This window comes from Nanorana parkeri, unplaced genomic scaffold, assembly GCF_000935625.1.
Source record: "Nanorana parkeri isolate BGI_ZX_2015 unplaced genomic scaffold, ASM93562v1 scaffold113, whole genome shotgun sequence".
Lineage (NCBI taxonomy): Eukaryota > Metazoa > Chordata > Amphibia > Anura > Dicroglossidae > Nanorana > Nanorana parkeri.
In genome coordinates, this window is record NW_017306381.1 from 1,616,627 (window position 1) to 1,640,376 (window position 23,750).

A 23,750-nucleotide genomic window follows, 5' to 3' on the forward strand; every position below is an offset into this window, starting at 1 on the left:
GTGCGTTCCGGCCCGATTCTGGTCACAACGCACTGCATCGCATTGCGGCCGGCTCACTACGTTGTGGGGCAGGAGGGGCGGTCCATTGAAGTGAATAGCACCGTAGCCACGCCCTCCGGGCCACAATGTGGTTGACCGGACAGGAACGCAAGGCACATTATGCCTGCGGTCCGGTCTGAAGAAAATGCTGCAAGCACTTTGGACCCACGCGGCGACATCTGCAGGTGACTCCAGCACCCTTCTGAATACATTGGGATTCCGGTCTTGTTTGTGATGGGATGTATGTTACTATGGGTGTTCCTGTGATTGGCTGTCACATCAGTCACGAGATTAGGGCCCTTCCTACCGTACATGGAGTACATAAAGCCCACCACCATGCTGCAAGCACTATTTTGTTCGCAGTAGACCGGACCGCAAGCATAATGTGCCTTGCGATCCCGTGCGGCGGGAGCCACGGTGCCATTCACTACAATGGACCGCCACGCCCCCTCCTGCCCCACAACATAGTGAGCCGTCCGCAATGCGAGGCAGTGCGTTCTGGCCAGAATCGGGCCGGAACGCACCGTGTCTGGTGTGAACGAGGCCTTAGAAGCTCGATTTCATAAATACATCACAACAGAAGTCTGTGTTTGCTTTAAAAATCCGCCACAGAGTTGAAAAGTATGATCCCCTGCCGACATGCTGTGGAGAAGGACCGTTGCTCCATGTGTTGAAGCTGTGGTCTCTCTGCAGAGGTCTGACACACCCCCTGCTGAGTTAGGGCTGTCCAATCAGTGGGCTATAGGTGTGACTCAATTGGGAGGCCCGCCAGATCTCTGCAGAGAGACTACTGATTCCCTGCAGAGAGCAAAGTATAGATGCTGGCAGGGGACTACTTAGGATGTGACGATGGATGGATGGATAGAGATAGATAGATAGATACGTTGGGGTAGTAAGAGAACACAATAATAAATACCAATGTATATAATTTGTACTAACAATAACTGATTTGTTTGCCCCCCCCAGATTGGAAGACTCGGTCACACACATCCGCATACAGAACACCGGCGATTACTACGACTTGTATGGCGGTGAACAGTTCGCCACGTTGTCTGAGCTGGTGGAATATTACACAGGACAGCACGAGTGTCTACAGGATACTGACGGAACCTCCATCCCGCTGAAATACCCGCTGAACTGCGCCGACCCCACCAACGAGCGGTGAGTCCTCTCATTCCATAGCGAGATTTGTAGTTAATAAGGATTTGACAGGAAGAGCATTAATGAATGGGCAGCCTGGAAGGTTCTAAGTGGTCAAGAAGAAATAGTCCGGAGTAGCTTGTGTTCCTCAAGATAAATGTTTCCGTTCTGAGAGCTAAACTTATATGACAGGTTCTCTTGCAATAAAATTCCTTGGAATTCCTTGAAGGTGATTCTTCCATCTTCCTTGGTTGCAGCTTGGACACCAACCCCTTTGTAAGTCCCGTGTCAGGAGGTGTTTGAGCTTACACAGAATGAATGACTTTTCCCTTCCCTCAAGGGGCAAAACTTGGCCCCGATGTGTGGGCCATTCAGTCCCAAGGACTGCATCTTGGGAAGAAGGAGAGGAGGACACCTGATCCTCCTCCATACCCATAAGTACTGGATATATCCAGAAGACTTTGATGGAAGAATGGAGCAGAGGGGGGAGTAGAGCAAAGAGGAGTTTCGGCAGGTGGGAGGCTATAACCTGTAACCTTGCCATGAATAGGCAAAGCAACAGAGTCTTGTTAACCAGGGAGGTGATGCTGTGTGAAACCTTGAGTATCTTGATTACGCTATCATTACTGCCATGTCTGCTTTCTTTACCATATTTGTGTGCCAAACCACCAAAGGCTTTCACCAAGTTGGCCCATTTGAACCACAAAGTTGGTTTACTAATGGGCAAATTAAGTTTTAAGGAGTCAGTCCATGCAAAAGGATATTTAATTTATTAATTGCTGGAGATGTAAACCACATCACAATTTGTTCTCTGTTAGGGACTGTATGTGGGAGATCTCTGCCCTGAGTTCCCGAGTCTGCACATCTACTGTTCCCATTATGAGGGGCTCCCGCCTTCCCTTTGCTGAGTTCCTGGGTTTGCACATCTGCTGTGCCCATTATGAGGGGCTCCCACCTTCTCTTTGTTGAGTTCCCGGGTTTGCACATCTGCTGTGCCCATTATGAGGGGCTCCCCTGTGCTGAGTTCCCGGGTCTGTTCCCACCATCCCTGTGCTGAGTTCCTGGGTCTGTTCCCACCATCCCTGTGCTGAGTTCCTGGGTCTGTTCCCACCATCCCTGTGCTGAGTTCCTGGGTCTGTTCCCACCATCTCTGTGCTGAGTTCCGGGGTCTCTTCCCACCATCCCTGTGCTGAGTTCCCCGGTCTGTTCCCACCATCCCTGGGCTTAGTTCCCGGGTCTGTTCCCACCATCCCTGGGCTTAGTTCCCGGGTCTGTTCCCACCATCCCTGGGCTTAGTTCCCGGGTCTGTTCCCACCATCCCTGGGCTTAGTTCCCGGGTCTGTTCCCACCATCCCTGGGCTTAGTTCCCGGGTCTGTTCCCACCATCCCTGGGCTTAGTTCCCGGGTCTGTTCCCACCATCCCTGGGCTTAGTTCCCGGGTCTGTTCCCACCATCCCTGGGCTTAGTTCCCGGGTCTGTTCCCACCATCCCTGGGCTTAGTTCCCGGGTCTGTTCCCACCATCCCTGGGCTTAGTTCCCGGGTCTGTTCCCACCATCCCTGGGCTTAGTTCCCGGGTCTGTTCCCACCATCCCTGGGCTTAGTTCCCGGGTCTGTTCCCACCATCCCTGGGCTTAGTTCCCGGGTCTGTTCCCACCATCCCTGGGCTTAGTTCCCGGGTCTGTTCCCACCATCCCTGGGCTTAGTTCCCGGGTCTGTTCCCACCATCCCTGGGCTTAGTTCCCGGGTCTGTTCCCACCATCCCTGGGCTTAGTTCCCGGGTCTGTTCCCACCATCCCTGGGCTTAGTTCCCGGGTCTGTTCCCACCATCCCTGGGCTTAGTTCCCGGGTCTGTTCCCACCATCCCTGGGCTTAGTTCCCGGGTCTGTTCCCACCATCCCTGGGCTTAGTTCCCGGGTCTGTTCCCACCATCCCTGGGCTTAGTTCCCGGGTCTGTTCCCACCATCCCTGGGCTTAGTTCCCGGGTCTGTTCCCACCATCCCTGGGCTTAGTTCCCGGGTCTGTTCCCACCATCCCTGGGCTTAGTTCCCGGGTCTGTTCCCACCATCCCTGGGCTTAGTTCCCGGGTCTGTTCCCACCATCCCTGGGCTTAGTTCCCGGGTCTGTTCCCACCATCCCTGTGCTGAGTTCCTGGGTCTGTTCCCACCATCCCTGTGCTGAGTTTCTGAGTCTGCACACCTGCTGTGCCCATTATGAGGGGCTCCTACCATCCCCACCCTGAGTTCCTGGGACTGCATACCTGCTGTACACATGTACGCTCCCACCAGATCCAAGTCAAGGGGTAAGCACACCAGAAGCTTCATCAGGAGCAAAAAGGACAGGGCCTGCAACCTATACTGTGAGGTAGTTTATAGCTCATGGAGGGAGCACATTTGGGCCTCTATGAGTAGACATGATACAGGGGTACGGGTACTCCTAGAATGAGATCCTAATAGGTTGGACTTGATGGACTAATGTCTTTATTCAACCTCAAATACTATGTAATTACTATGTAATTACTATGTAATTACTATGTGATACCCCTCACAATGATGTAAATGATATGACTATGACTTTCTTACTCTTCCATGTTTTTAGTATTATATTAGAGATTTGTAAATGCTCCCCACGGAGGTCTTCTGTACATCCCGGAGTGGTGTCTGTTGAGCTATGCCAAGTTTGCTTTATGGAAAGTCTCCTGTTTTCAGTCTTAGGTTTGCCTACCTTTGCTTTAACCTCTTAGGTTATACCTCCTTGTTGCTCCCCAAGCCCTACTCTATACAAGCCATGGTTTTCATGCACTGCACTGATGATAGCCAACACGCCTGCAACAGATCTATAATATAAGGCTGTATCTGGGCTGTACGCCCGCGGTGTTGGATGTACAGTTGGCCCGGGAGCATAAAGAAAGGATTTGCATGTCTTCACCCATTATTCTGAAATGAGGAAGGATCCCAATTCCTTTTGTGATGGACTCGGGTATGCAAATGTCTTCTGTTTTGAGAAAGCTCTTCTGTGCTTCATTCTTTAAAAAAAAGTCTTTACTTTCCCAATGAAACACCACAAAGGAGATATTTATGTGAGTGCTGAGCGAGCAATGAGAAACAAACACTGGACGTACCTTCTATAAAAGAAGCTTCTACATGAACTTTAAATGTCAGCACATCTCCAGGCCGAGGGGACGTACATGGGGACGTACATGTAGAAGTTGTGGCATTTTAGTGCGCTCATTCATGTTAAAGCAGAACTCTATTTTATATAAAAAAATAAGCCATGGTTATACAGTACAATGAGTGAGTGTTGTCACCTGTCCGGGATTCACCAGGACAGTCCAGTTTTTGAGTCCTGTGTCCAAATTTCAGGCCAGCTGACACCCGGACACAAGACACTAAGTGCCGGGCACTTTCAATTTTTTGCCAGATGCAGCTGCCTGAGGTCCCGTGCTTGCTGGGGACCTCAGCAGCCTTCGTGCGAGCCGCAGGTGCCTGTAAACATCTCTGTCTTCCTGACAACATGCTGCCCGCCTCTGGACCCCTAGTGAGACACCACACAGCCCGCACAGCACTCCTGAAAGCCTGCAGAGACCACCTGAGACCCTACACAGCCACCTGAGAGCCCGCATAGCCCACCTGAAAATTGCTGCATGCAGCGCTAGAGTGTTTGGGCTTCACTTGAAGAAAAGGTGGCAACCCTAGTTGTCACCCTGAAGTGTGTTACTAATGCATGTGACGCGTATAATGCACAGTAACAAATATATGTGGGTTATGATCGCTCCAAACCCTCATAGCCCTCCCCATCTGCTGGGCCAACAAGGAGCCGGTCCACAAGCCATATGTCGCAGTAACACTCAAGGAAAAGCCGAGCACCCCCTGATATCATTGTAGATAAAACTTTATTAAGTTCCCATAATGTGCAGTATTCCGTACCCTGCCTCCAAACCACCCACCGCTGACGCGTTTCAGCCTTTTGGACTTAAGGGTGAAAATTAAGGGATCTACTGGCAGGATCAACAGGTAATAAATCTATGTTACGGGGGACTCCAAAAAACAAAAACTGCTCCGATAGTGCTATTGGCAGACTGCATCATAGATGTCATTTTTAAGCTGTTCTTAGCTGTAAGTGTAACGCTGGCAGCGTGTGCAGATCGGCCATCTCACAACAACGCGAGCCGAAAACGTGAGCATGATGAAATTAATATTTATACAACATACTCGCTTACACCTTTACCAATTGCTACATTGTGGCACGCATCCAATCAAAACACTGATTACCGGTTAACTTATCCCTACCGGCCCGATTCTTCAAAAAATCAAAACAATATTTTTAGTACACATAGGACTTCGTGTAAAAAACGTCCGCATGCCACTAGCACCCCCTAGAACAGCGGTCGCCAACTTGTGGTCCGCGAAAAAATTTTGGTGGTCCCCAGACCCCTCTGATGCCGTGTAGGCTGGGCCGTCATTGAAGCGGCACGGAGGCTCCGGGGCTGCCTTTCACTGACTCAAGCAGCGGCTGTCACAAGGAATGCGCGGCTCTCAGTACATTGCGGGCTCTGCAGGAGGCGGGGCATCTCGTCAGTACCCGGACTGCGCAGGTTGTGGGACATAGAAAAAGTGGGGAGAAGCCAGGCAATAGTGGCTCAGTGTGGGAGAAGGGGATGCACGGGGGTGGTTGGGGGCAGTGCTGAAGCTAGGGGGGGCATATGACCCGGGCGAAAAAAAAATATATATATTTTAAATTCATATTAGTGGTCCGCAGGATTTAAAATTATGAATTTAGTGGTCCATGAGGTCCGAAAGGTTGGCGACCACTGCCCTAGAGGGTGCTGATGACATTCCTATACTCATTAGCGCCATCTAGGGGTGCTAATCATGCAAATGACATTCCCACCATTGGAGGTTTTGTACATGAAGCCCATAATAAAACATGAAAAAGACATACCCCCATTTTCCCAAAGACCTTTCCTCTTTCCTTCATGAAGGGTCTGTATGGCTTTTCAGTATGGTTAGGGGCTCATTCACGTGGGCACAGAGGTCCATGTACCATAAAATACAACCAGATCTCTGCGCCTGGGATAGGCTTGCCACCTTTTCTTCAAGTGAAACCCGAACATTCTAGCACCATGCTCTGCATTTTTTTTCGTTGAGAATATAGAGGAGAGAGCGAGGAGAGGCAGCCAGGGGAGGGAGTAAGGAGACCGGCTATAGAGGACTATAAATCCCAGTAATACATTATACAGCAATACAAAATAATTTGAAGCCACATACTCTGTTGTTCCGTGGTGGTGCCCTGTTGTCCCCAGGGTCTCAGGTGGCTTGTGTGGGCTCTTACCAGGGCTGTGTGGGCTCTTATGTGGACACCGTAGGCTCTCAAGGTGGGCTGTGTGGGCTCTCTGGTGGGAGATGCGGGCTCTCAGTGTGGGGTGTCAGGTGGGCTATGCAGGCTTTCAGGAGTGCTGTGCGGGCTGTGCGGTGTCTCACTAGGGATCTGGAGGCAGACAGGGTAGTGTCAAGAAGACGGGGGAGGATATGCGTGGGCCGGCTCGTGTTAACAGACGCCTACGGCTCACAGGAAGATACGGCTATAGGCAGATGCTGCTGTCTAAGATCCTTCTCTTGCTGGGTACCTCGGCAGCCGCATCTGTCAAAAAATGTTAAGTGCCAGTACCGGCACTTAGTGCCTTATGTACGGGTGATAGCTGGCCTAAAACCCGGACACGGGAATCAAGAAACTGGACTGTCCGGGTGAATCTCGGACAGGTGGCAACCCTAGCCTGGGAGGTGTTGCGTACAGCCCACCTATGCAAATCAATGACAGGCTGCAGCTGTACGCTAGTAAATGTGGCTTTGAGTGTATACTTGCGTACAGGTACAGAAATGCATCCCCGGATGCAGACCATCGGCGTCCAGGGGGTTTAACTCCAATTCTGTACAGATGTGCACGCCCGGAGCAGTGTTTACCAGCCTACAGCCGTAGCCTGTCATTGCTTTGTGCTATAGGCAGAGTTCCGGATGTTTTTTTATGGTACACGGACCTCTGCACCCGTGTGGATGAGCTCTGAGTATGTTTTATGATGTTTGCTGTGATGTAGCAGAGTGCTGTATAGTCTATGGTAATTACATTGTAGCACTCACAGCAAACATTATCTCATCCTTCCTGGAAGCGGAGAAGGATACAAAGTATTATTATTCAGAACTCAGCTTAAAGTGGCCCCGCGTCCCATTTTAAACTTTTAAAATGCAAAGTCCGTCCTTAGAGCAGACAGAGCAGTAGCGCAGTGTACCTGCTATTATTTTTTATTAACTTCTGTTGTGCCCCTCTCTGATTTAGTTTTATCTCTTTCACCGGGGGCTGACTTTTCCTGACTTTGCCGCTAAGCTCCACCCACTGCCACCAAAGTATGGTCCCAAAAACAAAATTGGGGTGCAGGAGAGGGATATCTGGTCAAGAAATGTTTATAATAGAGTACAGGTTCACTTTATGAACAAAGAGCAAAGAGCTGTACTTATGATCAATCTGTGCAAGTGTATTGCCATCCAGGACAGTCCAATAAAGTGTATGTAGAGCAAAACTTATTTTGGATTTTTCCTGTCTGGATATTGTTGGAGGGCGATTTCCCATCTTTTCCTGTGACAGAGGCACAGCAGGAAGTTAAAAGAGATCTCTCCAAAGTCAGGGGATACACCTCTTAAACAATTGTCAACATAACAGGTTTACCTCACTTTGTGCATTGGAAGATTTCCCCTCATTTCCTGCACTGGAATATTTCCCCTCACTTCCTGCATTGGAAAATGTCCCCTCATTTCCTGCATTGGAAGATTTCCCCTAATTTCCTGCACTGGAAGATTTCCCCTCATTTCCTGCACTGGAAGATTTCCCCTCATTTCCTGCACTGGAAGATTTCCCCTCACTTCCTGCATTGGAAGATGTCCCCTCATTTCCTGCATTGGAAGATTTCCCCTAATTTCCTGCACTGGAAGATTTCCCCTCATTTCCTGCACTGGAAGATTTCCCCTCGCTTCCTGCATTGGAAGATTTCCCCTCGCTTCCTGCATTGGAAGATTTCCCCTCATTTCCTGCATTGGAAGATTTCCCCTCACATCCTGCATTGGAATATTTCCTCTCACTTCCTGCATTGGAAAATGTCCCCTCATTTCCTGCATTGGAAACTTTTCCCCTCACATCCTGCATTGGAAGATTTCCCCTCATTTCCTGCATTGAAAGATTTCCCCTCATTTCCTGCATTGAAAGATTTCCCCTCATTTCCTGCATTGGAAGATTTCCCCTCATTTCCTGCATTGAAAGATTTCCCCTCATTTCCTGCACTGGAAGATTTCCCCTCATTTCCTGCATTGGAAGATTTCCCCTCATTTCCTGCATTGGAAGATTTCCCCTCACTTACTGCATTGGAAGATTCCCCTCATTTCCTGCATTGAACGATTTCCCCTCATTTCCTGCATTGGAAGATTTACCATCACTCCCTGTTCCTGTGACAACTCAAATATTTTGGATTTCCCTTTACTATCTGTACCAGCAGGCTTTGAGGCTGGTATGGATGTAGCTGGAAAGCCTGTTGGGGTTTGGAGAGGCTGACAGGATACAAAGGCTGCAGTGTGGTCACCAGGCTTTGAGGAGTTCTGGGGTCTGGCTAGGTGCTGGGGGTAGTAAGGCAGCAGGGAAATGGAAGGTTGTAGGGTTAGGCCACAAGGGCTGCAGTGTGGTCACCAGACTCTGGGGAGAAGGTTCAGTTTCTGGGCTATGTGCTGGGGGTAGTAGGGCAGCAGGAAAACGGAAGGTTGTAGGGTTAGGCTTCTAGGGTTGCAGTGTGGTCACTGGGCTCTGCGGAGAAGCTTCAGGGTCTGAGCTAGGTGCTGGGGGTAGTAAGGCAGCAGGGAAATGGAAGGTTGTAGGGTTAGTCCACAAGGGCTGCAGTGTGGTCACTGGGCTCTAGGGAGCAGCTTCAGGGTCTGGGCTAGGTGTTCGGGGTAGTAAGACAGCAGGGAAATGGAAGGTTGTAGGGTTAGGCCACAAGGGTTGCAGTTTGGTCACCAGACTCTGGAGAGAAAGTTCAGGTTCTAGGCTAGGTGCTGGTTGTAGTAGGGCAGCAGGAAAATGGAAGGTTGTAGGATTAGGCCACAAGGGCTGTAGTTTGGTCACCAGGCTCTTGGGAGAAGCTTCAGGGTCTGGGCTAGGTGCTGGGAGTAATAGGACAGCAGGAAAATGGAAGGTTGTAGGGTTAGTCCACAAGGGTTGCAGTTTGGTCACCAGTCCGAGGCAAGAACTTAGAGGTTTGGGCTAAGTTCTGAGGGAGTCAGGCTATAGGGTTCGGCTAGATTGGCTTCAGGGAGAGGGGACAGGAGAGCCATAGGAACAGGCGCGGGGAGCTGCAGAGGGAAGGAAAGGATTGGAAAAATTGGAGAAAGCCAAGACAGCAGAAAAAGAGTTCAGTAGGACCCAGTGCAAGGTCAAGACAGCCTCTAGGTACACAGTACATAACTCTTATAAGTCTTCTAATTTTGGAATTAACACATATTTTTGGACGCATTTGACACCTTGAATATGAAAATATTTGTTCCATTTAAAGTCTTCTTTTTTAAACCAAACGTTTAATTTTATCCCAGGCCGGAAGATCTTTTGAAACCCTTGTCAGTTTGATCTTAGTTGCCCATACAACCAACAGCACTGTTTCACACGGTGGTAAACTGTACATTAAGAAACACGGTGACAAGCTATTTCTGGCACAGGATGAAGTTCTTATCTCTCAGACTGTTTCTTGAAAGAAAGGATGTGGTATTATAGTGTGTGTATAGATATATATAATGGGAGGCTTAACATAGTAACCACCAGGTCTGGTTTTGGTGCAGGTCTGCTCAGTGACCGTTGCAGGGCTGAGATGCCATGTTTAGTCAACTTCTTGGGTGACACCATTTTAGAATGATTAGAAAAGGTCTCTGATAAGTATTGTGGACATCTAAACTGGTAACAAGCAACCCCAATGTCACTAGAAAACATTGTATAAGGACACCCATAGGCCTGTGCCACCTTGGTGACTTGTATTTGTATCTGCCTGGGTTCAGTTTCAAAGGCCATGGAAAGTTAGTTCATATTGATGCTTCTATTCCCATTGAAACTGGAGTTCTGTCACATACTGCACATCGAGAACATCTAAACCCTACACATTTTGTGACAAAACACCCCAACCCCACACACCCCTGAAGTAGGCAATACTCCATCATGCAGTCACCCCCTTTACATGGTTCCTTGGTCGCCTCCCTGCCCTCAGCTGCCAACTGGGCAAAAACAGAGCAGCAACAACCTTGGTTGGCCCTTTTGCCCTCCCTTCTGAGTATAGGCTGGCCCTTACATTGCTGCAACAATGTGCAGGGGTTGGCAGATCGAACCATGGAGCACAGAGGGGGATCAGGCATCCAACACTCCTGGAAGTGTCAGAGACTGAAGAGTCTTTAGGGCCCATTAACACCACATCCAGATCATTTCCAGACCCAAAATGTATCCTAATGTATCCCTATGCTATTTTTGGCCTCTGCTCACACCAGCGCAGTCCGTCCCCGGACCAGACCAGAAAAATACTGCATGTCTCATTTTCTCTGGTCTGGAATGCACTGGAACTGCAGGCAGGTTCACATCAAATTCCGGAAAATGGTGTGAACCTGCCCTTAGTCAGTTGTATCTCTTCAAATCCACAAAAGGTGGTAGGACACCTAAGCATTAGGGCCTCTCTTTACAGGTTGACCTTTACCCCCCACCCCAAGTGGAGCCACCTTTTAAAAAGGATCAATATACTTACATTTCTTCCAGGATCCATGGGTCTGGTCCGCTGGATGCTGTGGTTCCTCCTACTTAAGGGTCAGCAGGGGGGGCCATAGTGGCCAGCAGGGAGTGGTACCAGGAGCTCTGCTATATAGCGAATTATCTTTTGGACGGCCTTTTACATCACAGGTCACTAGACTTTTTTTTACCCCCCAGACAGGGTCATTTTAATGATGAAGGGCCACTTTTTGCAGCATTCTACTGTGAGTGGTGGTGAAAGTCATATTCTGCACTAAGCTACTGCTGCTGGGCCACTGCACCCTCCAGACAGCCATTGCGCTCTGCACCAGCTTAAACACGCCTGTGTCCCTTCGAGCTTCCTTCTTGCGGTTGGAAAATTCTCTGCACTGTTTTGAAATCATTTGTCACCAAAGTTTCCATCATGTGACTTCTGACAAGCCAGCCATACACGCTGCTCTTGTGAAAGGCTCTGGCCCTGCTGTTGCGTACTCTCTGCTGGCAGCGTATCCCCATAGATAACCGGCCGTCCCCATACATTACAATGCGGGCAGTTTTTACAAATACGTGGCCTCGGCTTTGTTTTTCGATTCCTGGATAGTATGGATACCCCTACTTTAAAGGCTAATTCTGCATTTCATACCAGGTTCCAGCCATATTTAGGGTATAGCATGGTACATGGGGCCATTCTGCAACCCCCACCGCACCGCAGCAGAGGGTCTCAACGGCGTGATATCATTGTACTTGTAGTCCATTGATAGCCACTTCCAGCTCCATAACTGGAGGTTACCCAGGGCCGTATTTACTCTTTCTGCTGCCCCAAGGCCAGGTTCCTCAATGCACCCCCCTACCCGCCAACCCCACCTTCCCATGGAGAATGGCAGACCTGCAGGCTGCATACAAGTGATCTCGGCGACATTGCCGAGATCACTTGTACAAAACAAGCGGCGGCTTCCCTGCTGTACATTTAGCTCTGCTTGCTCTAAATAACTAAAAGAAAATAACTACCCGCCCGGCGCCCAGAACTGCGTGTCCCGGGCATCGGGAGATAGGAATTCCACACCCCTGCTGCCCCTCTACTCCCTACTCCCCCGAGGCCCAGCCTTGGTTGGCCTTGTGGGAAATCCGGCCCTGTCCGTACCACTGACCTGGGGCTGCAGGAACAGTCTGCAGGAGCCTGTGCACTGCGCCCGTGATCCGCTGATTGAGGTTGCAATGCCCTGCAGGCTCCAATGCAAAAAAAATAATAAGTAGAGGAGATTTAGAAGCACATGCGTTTTTTTCATCGTGTTTTTTTCAAGCTTGAGCTTTTTGTTTCAGCCAATGGAAAGCATTGTACGCATTTGAAGTCTATGGGGCTAAAATGCTCCATTCTGCCCAATAAGAAGCTCATGTACTTTTTTGGGCTGCAAGCGAAAGACAACATGTCGCTCGGGTGTGAACACGCACCATTGAAAGTAATGGGATTCTTCATGTTGAGCTGTCGCACTTCGGGAAACAAAGAGCAAAACGCTTGGATGTGAATGGGGGCTTAAAGCTGAACTCCGGGGGAAAGTTCATTACTACCATTATAGTGGTATCCCCTCCCCCACCCCCACCCCCATACTGCAAAAGTTAAATGCTCCTTTTTGTCTAAATGCAGTTTTACTGACCTTATCCCTCGCTCCCCCCCAGCAACGCTTGCCTCTTCCATCCAACGCTCTGGGTTGTGGGCCCTCGGTGTTCTCATGTGACTCAATGGACCTGTGTCTTTTTTCAACCTCAAATACTATGTAACTGTGTTCAATGCAGGAGCACACTGTAGGTGATGACGTCAGAGTGCGTGCGACCGAAGAGAAGCAGCCTCCTGAGGATGAGAGAACGAAGCCTGTGTGAGCGAGAAATATAATAAAAAGTACAACTAAACTGCATTTAGAAGTACCCTAGACAAAAACAAACCTTTAACCCCTGCAGTGTGGAGGGAGCCCCCCGGAGCTCAGCTATAAATATGAATTGCTGCGTCCAGGATTTCTTCATACAGGAGCTGCTGTCATTTAGAACAGGACCCAGCTGTCAAAATGACAACTCGGCCCCACGGATTACACCAAGAGGGCCCCAGCTGCGTTCCCCGATACAGCAGCCAAGGCACAAGGCAGGCGCCTCGACTGCATAAAGGTCTGCCCATGTGGTGTCCCTAGCCTTTTTGCTGCCTGAGGATGGGGAGGGGGTTGCTGGTGGTGGAATGACACTGCCCTCTGCATCTCCCTTCCCAGCTTGGCGTCCCACCAAGCTCCTGGCAACCAGTGATGTGACTGGTTGCCAGGAGCTGGGTGGGACGCCGGCCAGAGCATCCCAGGTTGCTGAGAGCTGAGCGGGGAGATCTCTGTGACCCTTACACATCTCCCCACCTGGCTCCTAGCAACCTGGGATGCTCTGGCTGTAAAGGGGGTGGCAGGCACAATGCAAACATGCAGCCATGCCACTCATGTAACCCAAAGAGATGCTGCCTGAGGTAACAGCCTCAGGCTGCCTCTTTAATGAGGCCAAGGTCAGCCCGGCCTTTCTGTACCCAGACCAACTACCTTACTATGTATATTGCATTTATATAAGATTTGCACCCCAGCAAAGCTCACACTGTTTATTCCATAAGGTGACAACCATTTGACAGATTAGTGGCAGGTGATAAACCAAACCTTGTTAATTATTATACATGACTGCAGATATCAGGAAATGCGAAACCACCTGAGAAACATGAAGAACGTCATGAAAGAAAAATCATAAGCTGCGATGCCTGACTGTCACAATACTGTATTCAGCGAGAAGGGGCAAAATCTGCAAAACATAAATATTACACAAACAAATTCTACAGCTGGAACTTCCAGTGATTTCTCCTCACTTCGTGTCCTGCTATAAACAGAAAGTGAAGGAAAATCTGCAACAGTAGCACAGACAGAAAAAAAAATTCTAAGTGGAAGTGTGGGGGAGGGGCGCTGGAGCTCTTGGCTTTTGGCCCAGTGGCCCAGGATCGGCAGCTACCCACAAAACGGGGTTCTCCCCTAGTATAGGGGGTCACCCTGCTTGGGAAAGCTATGTATAGTCATGCTAGGGTTGCCACCTGTCCCGGATTCACCTGGACAGTCCAGGTTTTGAGTCCTGTATGTGCTGTGTCTGCGTTTCAGCTGGTCTGAAACCCGGAAACAGCACATACAGGACTCAAAACCTGGACTGTCCAGGTGAATCCGGGACAGGTGGCAACCCAAAGTCAAGCCAGAATTAGCACCAAACATTTTGGGAGTCCAGAAACTTGTTTTATTGCTTCCAATAAAGGATGACAAAAGGCAGCCAATGCGTTTCGGGAGACAAATAATCTCCCTTCATCTGGGCTTAATCAACTTGTCACAAAATCGAATGGACTGGAAGCTGGGAGCCTGGAGCTATAAGTCAGATCCAGGAGTATGTAACATGGATGTCAGTATTACATGGCCTGATTTTCACTTATAAGATCCAGGCTCTCAGCCCCAGACCCCCACCAGGCCATGGTATTCTGTCAGTTGGCCCTTGCGACTGTCAGAACATTTGAACAGTGACTGCAAATAACTGGCTCCAGTCACCATTCAGCCAACAATTTTTGACCAGGCTCCTTCTACAGAAGTCAGCAGGAATCGGGTGAACTCCAAGCAGCTCAAAATAGTGCTTGTCTGATTCTAGATGCATTGGCCGCCTATTCGCAATGTTTGGGCTGTCCTAATTCAATTAATTGTGCTCCGCATTCGCTGGCATTGCGGTAATGCCAACACACTGCAATGCGGGAAACACTGAACCTGCATCTTAATGCAATTCTCAGAATGTGGTGCACTACAACGCAGGTCCCCCAGCTCCTACTATATTCATAAGATCATTAGGGTGCAATGCAGGATGAGTGGTACCATGCGAAGCGGTGTGCACTAACGTGTGTTGCATTAGCCTCCTATAGAATCCTATAGTTGTTTTCTGTATGGAGCCATCTATCGCGTTTAATGTAAAATTGGGCAGGGGGGGGGTTAACTGAATGATATGAAGGATCAATAAGTAATCCATTCTGCGTATTATTTGGTTAATTGGGATCATACGCCAACTTGATTACCCATTGGACCAGTCCAAAGATCCTTGGCGCCATTTTCTTCAATGCAATAGACCACAACACACAAAGTGGGATCATACTCCAACTTGATGACCCATTGGAACAGTCCAAAGAGGGACCAATCAAAAGAACCATGGCGCCATTTTCTTCAATGTAACGCTGGCAACAACACCACAAAGGGTTGGCACTTGTGGTGCCTCCATACGTATGTTTGTTGAAGCGCTTTGGCAAGGTGCATATCATGTGTTACCATGCATGTTACTGTGCGGGCAATGCACAGATGTAAATAGGGACCATTGAAAACAATGGTATACCTATGCACATGAAATAATGTGCATTAAAATACATAGGTGTCAAGGGGCCCCTATCAACAAACAAGATGTGCATTGTGGTGCGCTGTAGCTTGTGCCTGTTGTCACCTTTTGTACTTGTGCATTGGGGGTGTTACCTGCAAATGTATAGGTCTGAAGAGGTCTTAAAGGAGAACTATGGGGTTAAGGCTTTTCCCCATAGTTCTCCTTAGGTTAACGGGAGGACACAAACTAGTGTCCTCCTGTCACCCTAGGGTCATTATACCTGTAGCTCGCGTTATACTGAGACGCCGCAGCTGAAGCGGATCCCGACAATTATGTCTGGATCCGCCCAGCTGCGTGACTGACAGCTGGCTCTGCCTATCTAGAGGCAGAGCCAGCTGTACCCGCCCCCTTCCCGGTCCGTTCCTCCAGTCAGCGCTGGCGGATCGGAGCGGGGAGGGGGGAATCCAGCCCCTCCCCTGTCATGGCAGAGGGCTGTGACAGGATGGAGAGGTGAGCGAACGCCGGAATGTGTTCGCTCACCTCCCGATCTACTGAGCCGACCTGTGACAGTCTCATTGTCACAGGTCGGCTAGAACTATGAGGTGAGTGAAAAGCACTCACCTCATAGTTCTCCTTTAAAGAAGAACTCCGGCTACCCCAGCACTGCAAGGGTTAAGTGCTCATTTTGGTCTAGGGCAGGGGTGGGCAGCTGCGGCCCTCTGGCTGTGCTTTAAATACAAATCCCAACATGCCTCTGCTTTTGGGAGTCATGCCTGTAGTAACTGTCAGTCTTGCAATGCCTCATGGGACTTGTAGTTCCACAACAGCTGGAGGGACGGCATTGCCCACCCCTGGTCTAAGGTCCAAAATACAGAAGATTCACTGATCTGATCTTCAGTCTTGCGGCGGTGGGTACCTGCTCAGTGCTCACCTTTCTACCCCTCCACTCCGGCCATGGAATGTCTCTTGGCATACTCACAACCAGTGCAGGTCAATGGACGAGATGACATCACAGATCCTTAGACTGCCAGAGCCCCAGGGGAGGGGGGGGGGGAGAAGAGGCTGTGCGGACTGGTCTTGCAGCCAGAGAGAGCCGAGGATCGGATGAGTATATCTTTTTTTATTTTAGCACCTAGACCAAAATGAGCACTGGGGTAGCCTCACTGCAAGGGTTAATTTTTACATAGTTACATAGTATTTGAGGTTGAATAAAGACATTAGTCCATCAAGTCCAACCTATTAGGATCTCATTCTAGGAGTACCTGTACCCCTGTATATTACCTGTGCCCCTGTATATTTCGGTCCCTTAAGAAATCGTCCAAAAGTTTCTTGAACAATTCCACATTATTTGCTGAAATCAGCGCCTGTGGCAGTGAGTTCCAGACCCTAACTGATCTTACTGTGAAGAACCCCCTTCGCCCCTTGTGCTGGAATTTTTTTTCCACCAATTTTAGGTGATGGCCTCTAGTTTTTGTAATGGAGTTAATTTTAAACAGTTTATCGCTAATGTTGCTGCCACCATTGAACATTTTGTACATGGAGATCATATCCCCCCTTAATCTCCTCACCTCTAATGTGAACATGTTTAAATTTAGTAGCCTTGTCTCGTAGCTCTGGTCCTCCATACCCCTAATTAGTTTGGTTGCCCTCCGCTGGACTTTTTCCAACTCAGACCACATGCGGTCCTTTATAGACCGCATGTGGTCTGCAGCACTAAGGGAAGACCGTATGTCTGGGACACTGGGGATTATGTAGATTAGAACACTCTTCCTTCTTCTCCTTACGGTAACATTTGAGATTCATACATATACAATTATTGTGGTCGTCGAGTTTACCGGAGAAGGAAGGGAGAGAAATATTTCTGCATTACAGTACAGACATGCAAATTGTTTATTGTACTTTTAGCGGAATTCAGTTCTTTTTTAACCAGGCAGACATAAAAGACACCAAGTATTGCAGCTCTATATTGATTCATGTATTATTGCACTGCTGAGACGCAGACAACAATGAAAACATGGCAGAGCTTCTAACCTTTCCAGACTCTATCCCCCCAAAAACGTTTTGGTTCTACATAAGCTTTAACCATATAGCGGAACAGTCTGCAATTTACAGTTACTTCCTCGGAGAGGAGCGAGCTCGGGCGTAATCGCTCTGTGCTATTTATAGCTATTTTATTTGCTTTCATCTTTTGTACTGTTATCTGCCGTGTGCAGTTTATACGTCTTGCTTTGCATGCAGCTTATCCGGCCATTCCACTGGGTTCCAATTGTGCTCCTACAGAGCGCCACCTGGTGGACATGAGCAGCGGAACATCTTTCTGGGTGGATCCGAGTGATAATGGTTTGTAGAGAATTATTTTTCTGTAGGCATTAAAATAAGCTCGTCATCTGCAGGGGTGTACCTATGGTAAATAGTGCAAATACAGAAATTGTGACCTTGTCCACATATCTGACACCCCATTCCTGGCACATCCAGACACAAATACATACTAGAGCTGCTGGGTCTGTAAGGTTTTTGCAGAATAAGGAATGTACAGCACAGATAAAGCTGTGTGGAATAGGGAATGTACAGCATGGCATATAGAATGAAGCTGTGTGGAATAAGGAATGTACAGCATGGCATATAGAATGAGGCAGTGTGGAATAGGGAATGTACAGCATGGCAGGCATATAAGATGAAGCTGTGTGGAATAGGGAATGTACAGCATGGCATATAAGATGAAGCTGTGTGGAATAGGGAATGTACAGCATGGCATATAGAATGAAGCTGTGTGGAATAGGAAAAGTACAGCATGGCATATAGAATGAGGCAGTGTGGAATAGGGAGCATAGAGCACAGCATATAGGATGAGGCAGTGTGGAATAAGGAATGTACAGCATGGCATATAGAATGGAGCTGTGCGGAATAGGGAATGTACAACATGGCATATAGAATGAGGCAGTGTGGAATAGGGAATGTACAGCATGGCATATAGAATGAGGCGGTGTGGAATAGGGAATGTACAGCATGGCATATGGAGTGTACTGGAAGATATTTTTATACCTTAATAGAATGATCCCAACTCCATTCAGATAGGGCGTACCCGAAATGGATTGCAATGACAGCTTAGCCAATCAGTCTCCTGGTCCAGGCCCCAAGTTTGAGGAGAGGTGTGTGCATCTTTAGTTATATTGTGTTCTATTCAGACCATCATCAGCACGGACTCACATTGATTGCAGTGACACCAAAGCCAATCAGTGACACCGCCAGATGTCTTGAATGCCCGATCTATGTGTACTTCCAGAGCACAGATCATGCAGAATCCCTCTAAGCGACCTGAAAGTAAACAGACACAAATTCCATTTAGAACAAGTAAAAAGCAAAGAAATTTTGTTTTTAGAAAAACCAGTGCCGGGATCATTGTGCAGATGAGCGGTTACATAAAAACAGCGGCAACAGTCACATTTATATCTGACTGCCCCCGCTGCTGGCCGCAGCCATTCACAAACCCTGTGCACATGCAGCTTACAGCTCCCTCGGCAGGGAAATCACTGCATCGTTGCCGGTGCCCCCTACATGTGAATTTTCCTTTACGTAACTGCTATGAAAGGTATAAAGTTGTGATGAGCCGATGTTACAGTTCTTATAATGCTGACATCTGAGAATGAACCTCCTGAGACGGGCGGTGTGGGTCAGCCATTGTAGCACGGAGTTGGCAAAATAAGTATTGCCGAGGTTTTAGAGACCAGCTCCAACCTTCGACAACTGCTCCCGCTCCATTGTGCTACAATACTAGTATTATTATTATACAGGATTTAAATAGCGCCAACAGTTTGCGCAGCTTTACAATATAAGGAAGACATTACAATCTCAATACAATTCAATTCAATTCTCAATACAATTCAAGACAAGAGGGTAAGGAGGGCCCTGCCCCTGAGGGCTTATCCCTTCTCCAGATTTGCTCGGCCTCATTGTGTGATAAATTCTATAAGTCCCCCTTCCCTAGTAATTGGAGAACTTAGAGTTTCATAATGATGAAGTATCAGAATGAGAGGTCGGTCCGTCTGAGAGGATGATCTGTGCGGCGTGCTGAGTCATCTCTATGGGACTCCAGTGGTGGGATCTCTTTAGTTCTCACGTGTTCTCCAGCTACAACAAGGGGGCTCCTTGTCCTCCTGCTTCATTCTTCATAATATATAATAAGGATCCAACAGGGATGCACAGGCCAGGGAAGTCCCAATGTTCACCACCTCTGATGAGTTGGGCTTATGACACACGTAAGGGTCTATTTATTTTAAAAAAATTAATAAAGCAATTCATCTTCCGAATCTCTGTGAGAACTTTCTTGGTGTATTTCCATTTCAGCTCAAATGTAATATAAGCAAAATACCACATTATGGCCACTAGATGGAGCTGAGGAGCATAGGAAATAAGTATTTAATTCTATTATAGCCACTAGATGGAGCTGAGGAGCACAGGGAATATATATTTATTTACCCTCACTTCCTGTTCTGGTGACAACTATATTATTTTGGATTGCCCATCACTTACAGTCCCAGTGACAGCGGTCACCCAAACAAATAGGGCAAATCTACTCAATCGGGACACAGACAACAATATTAACCTGACAGAGGTTCTAACCTTCCATGCTTTATCCAAAACAGCAAAAAAAAGTTTTGGTTCTGCATACATTTTAACCATATAGCGGACCAATCTGAAATTTACAGTTACTTCCTCTGAGAGAAGCGAGTTGTGGCGTAATCTCTCTGTGCTATTTTTAGCCTTTTTTTATTTTCTTTCAGCTTTTGTGGCTTTATCTGTTGTGTGCAGTTTCTAGATCTTGCTTTGCGTGCGGCTTATCGGCCTTTAGATGCTTTCTCCGATGGTGCAAATTTCCACTGGCTTCCGATTGTGTTACTGCAGAGCTCCACCTGGTGGACATGAGCAGTGTGGCATTCTGCTGGCTGGATCCGCGTTATAATCATTTGTAGAGAGTTATTCTTTATGTATCCATTAATGTGGACCTTGCAACTCAATGCAAGTCTGCATATATTATACAGGCCCCTCCCTCTTTAAAAAATTGCCGAACTTTAGTAGTTCCAAAATGTACCTGTAAGAAAAAAGTCAGATTTACACTTCGTCTTCAGCATCGCTGGGCATAATGTCGCCGTCCTTCTGGGAAGATTTCTGGGGAATGCAGATCAGGTGAAATCTTTTAAGAAGACAGTTCAGTCCATTCCAAAATGTTGGCTGCTTTGTGTTCTCCAGGATCGAGCCGGAATGAATGTGCAGGGCTGGTGCTAGACTAATTTGCACCCTAGGCAAGAGCAGCACCCTCCTGCCCCCCTCCCACGGCACAACCCCCAATCCCTGCCGTGCGGGCCCATTCTCCTGCCGGCTAGCTCCCGCAGGCATGTAAGCAGCTTGGAGCCATGGCCAGACTGCTTTTGGCTATTTTAATTTGAAATAGCCAATAGCAGACTGGCTATTGTAACCCTATCCACTGAGCAGAGGAGCTGACCTGAGAGAGAAAGTTGTCTCTGAATTCCGCTCCTCTGCTCAGTGGGTGGGTGGAATAGCCAGCCTGCTATTGGGTCTTGCAATTTGAAATAGATGGGGGCCACCATGGGGGGATGAGTGGCCGTGGCTGCGCCCTAGGCAGCAGTGCGCCCTAGGCGGCTGCCCAGTTTGCCTAGTGGTAGCACCAGCCCTGTGAATGTGATATCACTTTTTGGAACTACAACATTAGGAGGAGGGGACCGTGACAGAATAAGCCAAGGGTGGGCAACTCCAGCCCTCCAGCTGTTGTGGAACTACAAGTCCCATGAGGCATTGCAAGACTGACAGTTACAGGCATGACTCCCATGTCATGGCAGAGGCATGTTGGGATTTGTAGGTAAACCACAGCTGGAGGGCCAGAGTTGCCCACCCCTGGGATCCCTGCAAAAATCTTTTTTTTTTTATTTAATTTTATGGTGATGAGAAGAATAATTCATCCCTTTTGTGCTTTTAATGTAATGGGATGTATTTCTAAAACAATTTGCAGGGCCATTCGCCATGTGAAACTCCATGAATGTTTGTTCTGTGTGAATGGAGGCAAGAACGAATGCTCCTATTACATTTCCATTCCGGTCCAGTACTATATGTCATATACCTCATTATGGCCACTAGATGGAGCTGAGGAGCATAGGAAGGAAGTAATTATTTCCTATGCTCGTTTGCGCCATCTTGTGGCCATAATATGGTATGACATGATGACACTCGACTTAGAAAATATGCTAAAAACATTCATTTTGTGCAATCGTTTACACAGAACGAGATTTTCAGGGCAAAGGGCAAATAAATAGACCCCAAAGTGTATCTACAGACTTAACTTTTTTTTTGTTTGTGCAGTAGAAATTGGTTAGTTGGTTCATTTGGGAAAATTTGCCTTCACTTCCTGTCCTAGAGACCAAACAAGAAGGAGGAGGAACTCTCTCCAATGCTAGGGCAATTCCCCTTTTAGATAGTTGTCGGGAGAACAGGTGTCTCCACCGGAAGACTTCCCCTCACCTCGTGTGACAACCATAATATTTTGGATCTCCCATCACTTTCTTTCTCAGAGACGATGGCCATCAGGACAAAAGAAAACAATGAACCTTACCAGATGGGGTCAGAGACGACCATAAAACCTGACAGAGGGTCCAACCCTTTTATGCTCCATCAAGTGTATCTCTAGTGTACCTAGAAGTACGGTACTCTGACATTTTTCCCCTAAGCTGCATAGGAACTGCATGGACTTGGACCTCAGTAGTCAGTTGCTTGGCCTATTTATGGATATCAGTTGGGTTTGGGGGGCAGGAAGAGATTCAATGGAAGGTCAGGCTGAGCTAAAGGTGCAGTGAAGCCAGGGCAGGGAATTCTTTTATGCCGGGATCGGATAGAGTACATGTTTGTTGGCCATGGAATGAGAGCACAGGTCTTGTTCCTGGAGGCTCCTGCTCTACAAGCATGGAAGGTCCTCTCAGTGAGGCCACCTGTGATAATGGAAGAGCATTGTTGGGGTCCCTGGAAAGAGAGGGTTCCCATTACTGTAGCATGTCTGGGCTTCAAGAGCAAGCATTTTTCTCATTGCTACTTCTAAATCAACCAATTCTATGGTGACTAAAGCTGAGGTCCCCACACAAGAAGGCTTGGAGTGAGCAGTGAGAGGAGAATAGATGTTCAGGGCAGGCCTGCTTATCATTGGTGGTCTTGTTCCTGGAGGCTCCTGTTCTTCAACCATTGAAGGTCCTCTCCAGCAACCAGTGAGGTCACCTGTAATAATGGAAGAGCATTGTTGGGGTCCCTGGAAAGAGAGGGTTCCCATTACCGTGGCATGTCTGGGCTTCAAGAGCAGGGATTCTTCTCATTGCCACTTCAAATACAACCAATTCTATGGTGACTGAAGCTGAGGTCCCCACACAAGAGGGCTTGGAGTGAACAGTGAGAGGAGAATAGATGTTCAGTGCAGGCCTGCTTATGATTGGTGGTCTTGTTCCTGGAGGCTCCTGTTCTACAACCATGGAAGGTCCTCTCCAGCAACCAGTCAGTCCAACTGTGATAATAGAATAGCATTGTTGGGGTACCTGTAGAGAAGGTTTCCTAGTCCTGTGGCATGTCTGGGCTTCAAGAGCAAGCCTTCTTATCATTGCTACTTCTAAATCAACCAATTCTATGGTGACTAAAACTGAGATACCCACACAAGAGGGCTTGGAGTGAGCGGTGAGAGGAGAATAGATGTGCAGTGCAGGCTTGCTTATCATTGGTGGTTATTTTCGGCACGTTCAGTTCAACACTAAGAAATTTCACACCTGACTATCTAAACTGATACGGCAGCAACCTCAAATGATCACACTCAATGCATTGCACTCCACAATTTCCTGTAAACATAAACCTCACCCGTGACTGTAAACCTCAAGCTAACCCCAAGTCAGAACAACGAGCCAAAAATTAACCCATAAAGCCTACTGGTAACATAACGTCAAACCCCAAAAAGCCAAGACTAAACCTTAACCGTGCCCCAAACGATAATCATTCAACTTAAAGCAGGCCTGGAGACATCCCAGGAGCTAGGTGGCCAATGCTTCTTAAAATTTGAAGCTGCTGCCTCATTTTTTGAGGGTTTTCTCTAGTTGTTCTCAATGGAGCTGGCTTCTAAAAAAGAATCCTCCTGGCTCCTGGATTGGACAATCGGGATCCTGAATTCAATATTAATTTGTCTACCACTAAAAAGACTAATTTTGCCCATTCAGATCAAAGTGATTAAGTCACAGCTCATCCCTGACCCACTTATACTCAACTTCACCCCATTCCTCTGCCATTTTGTTGCTCAGTTGGTGCCCCCCTAAGTTACCTGGTGCTTTTGGCTATGGGGGAGCATGTGATGCGG

At 48.0% G+C, this 23,750-nt stretch overlaps 1 protein-coding gene across 1 annotated transcript in view; it reads left to right on the forward strand.

Annotated features, from left to right (window-relative positions):
- The first annotated feature begins 678 nt into the window (after positions 1–678).
- Positions 679–23,750, forward strand: part of PTPN6 (protein tyrosine phosphatase, non-receptor type 6) — a 50,984-nt gene continuing 27,912 nt past the window's right edge. The window contains exons 1-2 of the mRNA XM_018553180.1: positions 679–734; positions 1,006–1,200. Coding sequence (XP_018408682.1) covers positions 679–734; positions 1,006–1,200 — 251 coding nt within the window. The remainder of the gene's footprint in view (positions 735–1,005; positions 1,201–23,750) is intronic.